This window comes from Cololabis saira, chromosome 4 (genome assembly GCF_033807715.1).
Source record: "Cololabis saira isolate AMF1-May2022 chromosome 4, fColSai1.1, whole genome shotgun sequence".
NCBI lineage: Eukaryota > Metazoa > Chordata > Actinopteri > Beloniformes > Belonidae > Cololabis > Cololabis saira.
Genome location: NC_084590.1, coordinates 5,673,068 through 5,685,588, shown reverse-complemented (window position 1 = coordinate 5,685,588; position 12,521 = coordinate 5,673,068). Strand labels below are relative to the sequence as shown.

General features: G+C 47.6%; 1 protein-coding gene across 2 annotated transcripts in view; it reads left to right on the top strand.

Moving 5' to 3' along the window:
* Window positions 1–12,521, top strand: part of LOC133441419 (alpha-2-macroglobulin-like) — a 60,282-nt gene that overhangs the window by 36,624 nt on the left and 11,137 nt on the right. For both annotated transcript variants that reach the window (XM_061718698.1, XM_061718699.1), the window contains exons 21-30: window positions 4,223–4,344; window positions 5,903–5,954; window positions 7,666–7,749; window positions 7,854–8,030; window positions 8,113–8,194; window positions 9,584–9,740; window positions 10,036–10,110; window positions 11,448–11,613; window positions 11,808–12,004; window positions 12,079–12,294. In XM_061718698.1, coding sequence (XP_061574682.1) covers window positions 4,223–4,344; window positions 5,903–5,954; window positions 7,666–7,749; window positions 7,854–8,030; window positions 8,113–8,194; window positions 9,584–9,740; window positions 10,036–10,110; window positions 11,448–11,613; window positions 11,808–12,004; window positions 12,079–12,294 — 1,328 coding nt within the window. The remainder of the gene's footprint in view (window positions 1–4,222; window positions 4,345–5,902; window positions 5,955–7,665; window positions 7,750–7,853; window positions 8,031–8,112; window positions 8,195–9,583; window positions 9,741–10,035; window positions 10,111–11,447; window positions 11,614–11,807; window positions 12,005–12,078; window positions 12,295–12,521) is intronic.

Sequence of the window (12,521 nt, the reverse complement as noted above, 5' to 3'; positions counted from 1 at the left end):
GCGAAGGTTACGCGGCCCGCACACCGTACAGGGCGCGTCGCCGCGTAACCTACGGCGTAGGCTCTGCGTCGATTTAACACGGAACCATTATTTAGGCATAATTAGGCTTAACTAGTGTGTGCGTGTGTGACAGACGTGCATGGGACGATTGTGAAATACGGAATAAACTGGCAACGGGTGGCAAGCCCACTCACCGCGGCTGCAGCTCCAGCGGCAGCTGAGCGTCTTGACTGACGCTGAGCTTCACACACAGAGGGACACGATCAGCGCTATTTTATTATAAGTCTGATATATGTTGTGATATGTGATGACATTATTAAGAGTATGACATGAATCTGGCTTCATTTCACCACCTCACAGCCTGCGTCGCCAGTTCCCCATGTCTTAAAGGTATTGTGACATGAAAAACACATTTTTCTTGATTTTTTGTGTTTTGTTGGGTGTCTTGACATCAATTACACCCAAAAAACAACAAACTTTTAACATTCAGTGTATTGTGTGCTTTCTGGGATTTTCCGCATAACTGTGCAAAAACGGCGCACCTGGTTTGGTGGCGGGCCGTGACGTCAGGGCCCGCTAAATCACCGCCCCCTCCACCCAGCTCCCTGCCTCCTCTCCTCTCCAGCGCACCATAAAGGCTGATTTATGGTTCCGCGTTACACCGACGCAGAGCCTACGGCGTAGGGTTACGCGGCGACGCGCACCGTACGCTGAACCCTACGGCGTAAGCTCTGCGTCGATTTAACGCGGAACCATAAATCAGGCTTAACACGGAGCGGTTTAGAGCCTCTTCTGTTCTAATCACCGGAGGAAAACTGCTAAGAAGAACCGCGGCCACTGACTGGACTTAAGATAAGGAGACACTGCTGCTTGCATGCCTTCATTTTTATGATTGTTTGCTGTGGACTGTCTGCTTCGCCGTGCTGCTTTTCCGTGCATGCTTCGCCTGTCGCTCCCCCGACGCCGCTGTGAGCGTATTGCTGGCGGGGAGCTGCGGTCCCGGTCCTCTGGTCCCGGTTGGACTTCATCACCGGGCTGTAGTCGCCCTGTCTGGGCTGTGTGTCGGTGTTTGTGATTCGGTGTGCGTGCGTGTGTGCGGAGACGCCGGCAGAAGTGTGTAGCAGTTGGTTGGAGGAGGTTTGGAGGAGGAGCGGGGCAATGATTGACAGGAAAGGGGAAAAAGGAAGCGTTTTTCACGGGGCAAAAAAACACTGTAATAAAAAGCCAGGAAAAGAGTACTAGAGTGAAGTTTTTCTTGTTACACTCTTTTAGACACATTTGAGGGATGTTGGCCAAGACTTTTAATAGTGTTAAAAGCATGTTAAAAATGATGTCACAATACCTTTAAGTAAGTTCCTACGGGAGGGTCGGGGTTGCCGTAGGGATACGCAGATTTTTCGGTTAGTTTTTTCTTTTTAGATCCCAGCCTTTGCGTAGAAGGTGGCTTGCGCATCTTTCAGGCCCTTTTTGTGCGCAAGCAAGCTTTATAGATGAGGCCCCAGATCAGGATCTGACGGTAATTCATGTTCTGTGTTTTGCTACACATACCTACAGGTCAGCTGTTAAACACACACATTCTAGATTTATATGTTTATATGGTGGAATTGTTTGTAATAAAGCAGCCCCTTACTGTATGGATGAATCCTGAGCTCCGTCCTGTTATTTTTATTTTTAAATCCGAGATAAGTCCACAACCACACTTGATCTGACTGTCTACAGTCATGTCTGACTGTAGATTTCACCCTTTATATCATTCAGTATCACACAGGCTTGAATGATATTGAAGAGAGAGAGAGAAACAGAGCCGCAGGGGGAGTGAGGAGTGAGTTTGCGCGCAGTTAATACACGCTTCGAAAAGACGGTATTTGCTCCACTATTTTTGCGTGTGGCAAATAGCGCTGGCCTTTGTGAATTAGACGGTCTTTGCAATGAGGCTTATTTGCATAGAAAGGGGGCAATTTTGCGCCGAATGTATGAATATTACCTAATTTACATGCATGCAAATGGCACAGGCGCACCATGACACTATTTGCTTGGCAGCGCAGTTTGTGGTGCAATTCACCCTTTGCGGGTGCTTTGTGAATTAGACGCTCTCTTTTTGTCTCATTTGCACCAGTTTAGCGGCCGCAAAAGCCGCGCAATCCTTTTGTGGATTTGGCCCTTTGTACGGAAACATTTTTGCTCTTTAAAGAAGGAATTAAATCTTAAAATAAAAATTAATTATGAATTATTAAGCTTTGTGAAAGCTTTAGTGGTAGCATCAGCCTCGTGTGAGGAAACTCCAAATGTCCCTCGTGAAGCGACTGACACGTCTGTCGTCCTGCGTGAGGGTTTGGATGTGACTGTATATAGTCTGGTAAAACGCGGTCGGATGCGCGTTACTAGTCAACACAATATATTAATATTAATAACCCAATGTCGCGATACAGTTTGTCACCTCCACGACACGTATTGTGACGTTTTTGTATTGCGAAATTTTGTGGCACGATATATTGTTACACACCTACTATTTATTCTAATTATGGGCATGCCAAGTAGTGGCATGACCATATTGCAATTGTCTAAAACTGCCCAAAGGGCAATGTTGCTAGCATTTTGCTAGAAAGCTAAAGACGTGAAAATCCCACTGCACACCAGCGGGTGTACAGCATGACCCCGCTCTGATATGGAAGAAAAAAATCCCTGAAAAATAAAACACGCCAGAGAAAACGGGTTACCGTGGCAACGCTAGATGCCAAAAAGCAAAAAAAAGGGGCGAAAATTCGGACGCTTATTGCTCGGCCGAACTTTATCGTAGAGACATCAATCAAATTTACAAACACTCGGCCCGATTGGCACTAAAGGACCGTATAAGCTCATCTTACTACTTATTACAGTTCTTGCGATATTTAACTTTCAATTTAAAAAAAAAATCAATTTTATTTTGGACACTTGTTGCTAGGCAACGGTTTATCATACAGATACCATTACAACATTGACAAACCCGGGACGTGTTGTACTACAACATATTTCCGTCTCATCATGCTAGCTATTACGGTTTTTGAGATATTCAACTATGCTCATTTTGATGCTAACGGAACTTTGGAAGCTTGTTGCGCGGCAACGCGATATCGTAGAGACTTTGATCCAACGTTAAAAGACTTGGGTTGCTGTGGACTACAACATACTGAGGTCTCATTACGCTGTCGTTTACAGCTTTTGAGATATTGAAGCCAAATTGTCCCTATGGGGCTTGTTACCATGGCAACAAAAACATATGCATTTGTATGGGGGAGCATACAAATAAACCATCTGTTAATGCTACCCGGACCGCAACGTGCACCCATGCATGGCATATATCGTTGGATGTGTCTCCATCGTGCCTCGATGGGCATTACTTTTCTCAGTCAAAAAGGGTTACCGTGGCAACGCTAGATGCCAAAAAGCAAAAAAAAAAAAAAGCTCATCTTGCTTCTTATTACAGTTTTTGCGATATTTAACTTTCAATTAAAAAAGAAATTCAACAAACACGTTGTACTACAACATATTTTAGTCTCATCATGCTAGCTATTACGCTTTTTGAGATATTTAACTATTCTTATTTTCAAGCTAACGGAAATTTGGACGGTTGTTGCTCGGCAACACGATATCGCAGAGACATCAATTCAGCGTTAAAAGACTCGGGACGATGTGGACTACTGAGGTTCCATTAGGCCGTTTTTTTAAAACTTTTGAGATATTGAAGCCAAATTGTCCCATTCTATCTTATGGCAACAAAACCTATGCATTTTTATGGGGGAGAATATGAATAAATCATCCTTAAATGTGCCCTGAACCGCAACGTGCATCCAGGCCAGACCTGAATTCAGAGCGTTTCCATCAACCGGGACGGAGACGAGGCTCTGAATGTCAAAGTAGCTCCCCTTCAGAGGAATGCTGACAATCACTTGATACTAGCAGACTAACGAGGCAGGTAGTATCTCTGATGAAACTCCCAGAAACCTCTTCCTCAGGGGGTCTTCTGTTCTGTGAAGGAAGTTGGGGTGGGGGCGTTTGGGAGTACGGGAGGGGAAAGGAGTCGTAAGGAAAGGAATGGGGATGGATGATATGGTAAACAGGAGGTGGAAGGACGACGCAGAGGAAGGACGGAGGAACAGAGGGGATAATGAGCTGGTGGAGAGGCAGATGGGAAGTCGTCTTCTGAGCAATCAGCGTCTGACATCAATCGTCTCTGTGTTCGCAGGAAGTGCCAGTCTGAAGGTCAGCGCAGAGGCCCTCGACTCTGTCCAGCTGTGTGGCAACGAGGTGGTCACCGTCCCCGACGTGGGCCGGATCGACACAGTGATCCGCACGCTGCTGGTGGAGGTCAGTGTCCTGGCGGTCGCTGCAGCAGAGATTGAAAGATCCTCATGTTCGTTTGTCTGGTGCACCCTAAGAAAACCAGGGAACAAAATCAAAGTTAATACAAGCTTTTATTATATCATGCACAATGTTTTCCAGCCGGAGGTTCACTCTTCTCAAACCACATAGGTAGGAGAGAAATGCACACTGTGGTCATCTATCCAGTAAAATTTACACTGAAAAAGGGAGGTGTTTTGTACGTTATAGGAGCCGATGTTGAACCTTATCTGTTGAACCTTATCTGGGAAGCCAACTGCAGGGAAAGAAACTTAAACATGTCACACTTTCAGCCATATATTTTCTGTTGTGTATCTCTAATCCGACATGCCAACCCAGCAAAGATCTACGACAACCAAAACCCAGGGAAAAACAGGAGGGGACCCATCGATCTTAAACATCCGTTCCTCCTCACCGTCCTCAACTAAAGAAGAACTCAGCTAATCAGTCTAATCATGAAAACAGGAGGTGGTTCTGCACTGAGAGCAACCATCAGTGTACAATCTTGTAGAAAAAACCCTCATACTTTTAACAATTTCATAAAATCCTAACAAGATGAAAGAGAAAGGGACAAACAACCATTTAGAAATAAACGTTTCTCAGACAACGCCGAGCTGTCAATAAAAGGAATGAAAAGTTTCCAGAAACCTTCTGTAGGAGGTTAAAATACTTCCAATGGTATTTGAGGAAAACTAACTAAAATCTGAAGAAAATACCTTCTGAAATTCCGCAAACACAAATATGGACATTTGATTATTGGACGGAGATATATAACGTTTTCAAACTAACATATAAAAAAATATATTTGTGAGTAGCAGAAGTAGTCTACATGAGTAGACGTGTACGCCCAAAAAAAACACGTTCTCGTCGACTGAGCGGCAGTAGGCGTGAAACTGGGCGGCAGAAGGCGGGAAACTGGGCGGCAGAAGGCGTGAAACTGGGCGGCAGAAGGCGGGAAAATGAGCGGCAGAAGGCGTGAAACTGGGCGGCAGAAGGCGGGAAAATGAGCGGCAGAAGGCGTGAAACTGGGCGGCAGAAGGCGGGAAACTGGACAGCAGAAGGCTGGAAACTGAGCGGTGAAGGTGGGAAAAAGGTGGGAAAGCGCCACGTTAACGGCCTAACATTAGCATAAAACCACCATGGTAGCTAACCTCTTAAACTATAAATGAATGAAATAGGCAATGAACGTGACAAAACGTTTTTTTTTGGCCATTTTATAAACACATTTTGTAGTTTAATACTTACTACAGGCTAAGAATTATCACCCTCTTAATATAATTTAAACTGGACATATGACTTGTTAAAGTGGAATAATGTCTCAGTCAGACGAACCAGCCGCTGACTTTTAGACTGAAAGGTTCACTGATGCTCTGATATCTGGGGCGTCTAAATGACAGATGGGTGAGACTACCTTCTGCCGTGGATGGATCCACTGACGGAGCCATGAGTGTTTTGATCAGCAGGAGTCTGACTAACAGCTGGGTGTCATCCAGTGACGTCGCCGTCGTGTGTCTTTGTCTTCCAGGCTGAGGGGACGCCACAGATGGTCAGTCACAACGCTCTGCTGTGCCCTCAAGGTGAGTGCTGCCGGACCTCCGCGCTGGTTCACCGTGGACGGCTGGGGCTCTACCGTACCACCCACAAAGTGCCACAAATCCATTATTTTCATTCCTCCAACTAGATGTTTTCATTGATAATAGGGGTGTAACGATACACTAAACTCACGATACGGTAAGATACATGATATTGAGGTCACGATAACGATATTATAGCAGTATTTTTTTAACAACCTTGAATGAGGAACATATGACTGGAAAAAAATTTCTTTTATTTGAAAGACGCAAAATACAAAACAATGCTGTGTGTTTGCCCTATTGTTGCAGTTTGTAATGCTTTATAACTGTTTAAGTTTTAAAGAGAAAGCCAGGCCAACCATTTTCCACAAACTGAACTAAAAGTAAATGTCATGTATGCATTATGCATCTTCAGTTTCATACAAGTATAAATATTTTGCCACATACTGAATAGTTTCTCTCATGTATGACTTGACTTTTTTCTTTTCCAGAAATTTAGCAACTAAAATAAGATAAATAAATAAAAGTAAATAAATAAACTATGAAAAGTCCCAAACTCCAAATGCACCATGACTGTTATTTATCTTGTGCCAGAGCTAAGAGCTTCACTTGCTCCCAGCCTGAGGCCGTAAGGTGAACCCTGTTATCGTTTCATCCCGCTCTCACCTTTGGGGACGACACAATCTTTACATCATAAAAAAGATTAATTCATGCTCACCTTAGAAGTAAAAGTTCGGAGCTCAAAACCCCCCAAGAGTCTCGTGATCGGGACCCCTCTTTATTTATTACATCCTTTGGAATCAGTCCTAACTAAATAACTATGGGATCTTTACATATCCCAAAACTTTCTCCATGGCTCTTAGGATCCCATCCCAAAAAGCTTGTATTTTCTTACACAACCAGAAAATGTGAGAGTGGTTGACACTCAATTGTCCGTGGTCCACCTGGTTTTTAGGTAGCCGACTGGTTCTAATGTGAAAATTTTGAATTAATCGTGTAATTCTGGCGCAATTTATGCCACTTCTTCGGCCGTTAATACGGCCCGAATCGTAACGTGCACCCAGGTGTTTCATCAAAATGTGCGTCTCCATCCTGCGATGACACGCATTACTTTTCTCAGTCAAAAGCGTTACCGTGGCGACGATAGACGCCAAAAAGCGCGCCCACCCTTCATTTGATGGGTCCATATTTGATAGTTCCTACTTTCTGCCATAACTTTTGAATGGTTTGAAATAAAGACGCGTGGGTGGTGTCATTGGACTCGGTTTTGAGTACTTGACCTTTATTGGCATGAATTAGCCCCACCCCTTCTTCTGATTGGTCGATATTTGATAGATCCTATTCTCTGCCATAACTTTTGAATGGTTTGACATAAAGACTCGTGGGTGGTGTCATCGGATTCGGTATTGAGTACTTGACATTCATTGGCCTGATTTAGCCCCACCCCTTCTTCTGATTGGTCAATATTTGATAGTCCCTATTTTCTGCTATAACTTTTGAATGGTTTGATATAGAGAGTCGTGGTTGGTGTCATCAGCTAAATGTCCAGTTCTGAAGAATCTACATCAAGTCATACAAGCTTCCACTGCAGCCTGAACGTGGACAAGGGTCCGAGGGCCGGTTCATCGCTGCTTGCAGCTTTAATTATTATTATTATTATTATTATTATTTAAGACATTCCCATATGAGCAGATGTCCGTCCTCCTGTCTCCAGATGGACCCGTGCAGAAGAGCATCTCCCTCCAGCTGCCTGAGGAGTTCATCGCTGGATCTGCCCGGGCCTCCGTCTCCGTGCTGGGTGGGTACCACTCGGCCCTCCTCGCCAGTCTGCCCTCAGGTTCCGGTGGATTCTGCCTCCAGGCCGTCAGAAGTGGGTCCCATCCTCCCGTTTTGCCTTTGCAGGTGACCTGATGGGCCGGGCCATGAAGAACCTGGACAAGCTCCTGGCCATGCCGTACGGCTGCGGGGAGCAGAACATGGTGCTGTTCGCCCCCAACATCTTCATCCTCAACTACCTACAGAGCACCGGCCAGCTGACCGACGCCATCCTGACGAGGGCCAAGAACTTCCTGGAGAGCGGTGAGGAGGGTTGTGGGTGGATGTCGGAGCTGTTGGAGGTCTGGGGGGCTAAGCTGGGGGGGTCTCCATGTCTCTTCTGCAGGGTATCAGCGGGAGCTCAGGTACAAGCACGACGACGGCTCCTACAGCGCCTTCGGGAAAAGCGACGACACTGGAAACACCTGGTGAGTAACCCACGGCAACGTCAGGGCTGGGGATTCAGGGGGGGCTGGGGGGGGCGGTACTCCCCCGGCCCGGGGCCCAACGGGGCCCCTGAGGCAGCAGGCCCCGCCCGCAAGATTTTTTTTTTTCTTTTTTTGTAGCACCCCTTAGTTCATTAGGCATAAAGCATTGTATAATATGTTGTGCTGAGATTTTCACATTCAAAGTTAACATTAAAACAAAAATTGCAAGTGAATCTCCAAATGTATTTTGGGTAAAATCATTAGTCATCAACAGCCGTTGAGTGGGAGTTAGAAACACAAAAGTGGAGCGATAAAACGCAAAGAAAAAGAAAAAAGGGAGCAAGAAAAAACCAAATTGCCCAAGCTAGACGCATATTTTGTTGGCCCTAATCCTCCTCCTGTGGGAGATGAACCTGATGTTGTTAGCAGAGATTCATCCCCGGGGATGAATGACAGGAGGCTCCAATCTGCAAAGGGCCTGGTCATATGCCCCCGCCCCCGGCCCCCAGCCCCGCTCTGATATGTTCCGCTACTGGCCAATGTTCACCTGGCTAGGTCCCACCCCACCCTGCAGAGTTCCTACTCTGATGACCCCGAGCCTACCCTGCTCTCCACTCACTCTGCTGTTATTGGTCAGACACCTACCAGCTCCTCGCCTTGCCACAGCAGAGTGACAAGAGTTCAGAGGACTGATCTAAAGATGGAATGAATGTGTGAAGTAATTTAAAAACATCTCTGGTGCTTCTGGAACCCGTCATCATCGTTGTTGACCAGCAGCAGAAACATGTCCACCTCGGCCAGACTGTCCCAATCACCGCAATAATTTCAATATCAATCAATACAATTCAATTGTATTTCTATAGCGTCTATTACAACAGAAGTTGTCTCTAGGATCTTTCCAGAGACCAGAACATAAACCCCCGAGCAATTATTACATAAACAATGGCAGGTAAAAACTGCCCTAGTGGGAGAAAAACCTTAAACCAAACAGTGGCAAGGAAAAGTCCCCTTTAAGAGGGAAGAAACCTGGACCAGGACCTGGATCATAAGGGGGGTAGAAACCTGGACCAGGACCTGGATCATAAGGGGGACCCTCCTGCTGAAGACCAGCTGGGCAGAGCAGGAAAAGAGAAAATAGACAGAGAGAATGAAGAACAGAGAAAGGAGAAACACAGACACAATAGCTAACTGGGGCAATACAGGGATGACTAAACAGATGTAGACAGCAGCAATAATGTGGTTGTGCAGCTTGTCCATGTTTCCGGGCTCCCTGAAGCTCCAGGAGCAGGGCACGGTTGAGTCCAGACTACGGACTGGCAGATGAACTCGGAGCTCAGAGGTGTTGCGTAACCGTCCTGAGGTTCTCACACATTGTCTCGTTTTCGTCAGGCTGACAGCTTTTGTGATGAAGTCCTTCGGTGGGGCGAGACCGTACATCTTTGTGGACGACAAGCACATCAATGTTGCCAGGGACTGGCTGACTGGACTCCAGAAACCGGACGGCTGCGTCGCGTCCGTGGGGAAGCTCTTCCACAACGAGATGAAGGTGTGGGGCTTTGGTTGATCCCCGTTTTTAACCTGTTTCAGTCCCGAAACACAAGCATGAATGTTTCAGGGTTCTGGAGGGAAGAGTAGGGTTCTCATGGGAGCTATCAACCCTCCAGGATCTGGACCAGGGTCCTGGATCAGGGTCCCGGACCAGGGTCCTGGACCAGGGTCTTGGATCAGGGTCCTGGACCAGGGTCCTGGATCAGGGTCCTGGACCAGGGTCCTGGACCAGGGTCCTGGATCGGCCCAGTTACGTTCTCCTGCCTCTGTAAATGTTGCCGTGTCTCCACCAGGGCGGAATCAGTGACGACGTGTCCCTGACGGCCTACGTCACCGCTGGCCTGCTGGAGCTGGACGGGAACACCACCGTGAGTCTTCCTGCATTCAGTCGTTTTTAGAAAAATAAATAATAATAATAATAATAATAATAATAATAATAATAATAATAATAATAATAATAATAAAAAATAAGATGGACTAGAATTGCAAGAAAAAAAGAAAGTCCGAACATGTTCACCTATGCACAGCTAAGAGATTATGCGGGGGGTGGGGGGGGTGTTCCACAGGTGAGGGGCAGCTGAGCAGAAAGCTCGGTCACCCAGGGTCCCAAGGTTGGTCTTTCTGGTTTTGAGCAGGTTTTGATTTCCAGAGCGGAGGAAGTGGGTGGTGGTTGGGGGTACGATGAGTTCTTTGAGGTGTGATGGAGCGTTGCTGTGGATGCACTGATGAGTTAGAAGGCAGACCTTGTATTCAGTCCTGGAGGAGACGGGGAGCCAGTGTAAAGTGTGGAGTCTGGGTGTAATCTGTCATCAGGACCCTAGCAGCACAGTTCTGAACATGCTGGAGCTTCTGGATGCTCTTGCTAGGGGTCCCCATGAGAAGTGCGTTGCAGTAGTCCAGCCTTGAGGAGACAAAAGCGTGGCATCAGGGAGGGAGAGTGTGGAACGGAGTCTGGTTATATTTCAGAGGGGGAAGAATGAGGTTTTGCAAAGATTTTTGATGTGGGGGTCCATTTTGACACCTAGGTTGATGATTACATATGAGAGCAGGAGGTTCTGGCCGGAAAAGGTGACGCTGGTTATTGGGGATGAATTTATCTGGTATGGGGTACCGATCAGAATGACTTCTGTCTTGGTGCTGTTTAACTGCAGGAAGCTGTAAGCCATCCACGACTTTATCTCCTCAAGGCAGGTGGTTAAGGTGGATAATGATGGTGCTGACGGGGGGGGGGGGGGTCGTAGGGAAGTGGGATGGTCCGGAAATACAGTTGTGGGTCATCAGCGTAGCAATGGAATGATATCCCATACCGGCTGATGACACGACCCAGGGGAAGTAGGTAAAGCGTGAAGAGGGTGGGGCTGTTTTTGTAGATGTTTGGGGACAAGAAGGACTCAGAGATCCAGTACGGACCGTTTACTGACGTTGAAGACGTCTTGTAACATCCGGTGGGCTGGGGTTGGGAGGAGGGTCTTTCAAGATGAAAGCAAGCCGGGTCTGTTGGTCTCAAATCCAAATAGATTAGTCGAGCTACTACGGCTTTCAGAAGCTAATCTCAGTCACCGGTCCTTTGAGACGGGCTTACCACGTTGTGGTCTGGTTCTGGTTCTTCTCCCCACGAGAGACTTGATGGACGCTTCTGAAGCGTTACCACCTGTCAGCTGCATGTGGTCCAGTCTCACTTGTAATCTGAACCAACGCCCTTCAGGTGGAGGAGGTGCAGAAGGGCCTGGGATGTCTGAAAGCGGCGGTCACCACACAGATGGACAACCTGTACACCACCGCCCTGTTCTCCTACACCTTCACCCTTGCCGGAGACGAGGAAATGAGGAGCAAGCTCATCACCTACCTGCACCAGAAGTCCACCATAGAGGGTACGGGGGGCAATAAGGGGGCACTAGTTTTTGTATGTTGTTCTGGGGTCTCCAAGATCAGAACCGGCATCATCAGGTACATTTTATTATGTTCTTACCCCTTTAAATGGTGAATAAGAAGGGGCCGAGTGCTGATCTGTGGGGAACAACACACGTTCCAAGGTCAAGAACCATGTGTCTCTTGTCTCCGGCAGGAGGAACCCGTCACTGGCAGAGGGATGGCGCTTCCAAGAAGCGACTGGACTCTCTGGAGGTGGAGATGACGTCCTACGTGCTGCTGGCGCTGCTGTCCGGCCCGGTGCTGCCGGGATTCGGTTTGGATTACGCCACAAGCATCGTCCGCTGGCTCACGCAGCAGCAGAACCCGTACGGTGGCTTCTCCTCCACACAGGTACCACACTGCCGTCATGGTTGTCAAGGACTCCGTCTCTGAGGTGAAGTTTACGGCACCTCCCTCCTCTGCAGGACACGGTCGTGGCCCTCCAGGCGCTGGCCAAGTACGGCGCTGCCACCTACAGTCCAGACGGCCTCACTACGGTGAAGGTCACGTCTGCAGGGGGCTTGAACTTAGGGTTTGTGGTGCGGGAGGACAACAGGCTGCTGTATCAGGAGGAAAAGCTGAGCGAGATCCCTGGAGAGTATGTCATCAGAGCCGAGGGACAGAGCTGCGTGATGGCGCAGGTACGTCCGCCGCCGCCGTCGCTTCTAAGACCACACATGGTTTTTTCAGCAGGAGCACTACGCTGGCCGGCCGGTGCCGTGGTCAGGTTACTTCCCATATTTTATGTAACACATAACAACAGTGCAGTGCTCTGAGGTCAGAGGGCCGTGCAAAGACCACATCTGTGGCTGGAACCCGGATTTCGCGGGAGGGAACAGACTCGTGGACCGCTGGAGGTCTAAAATGC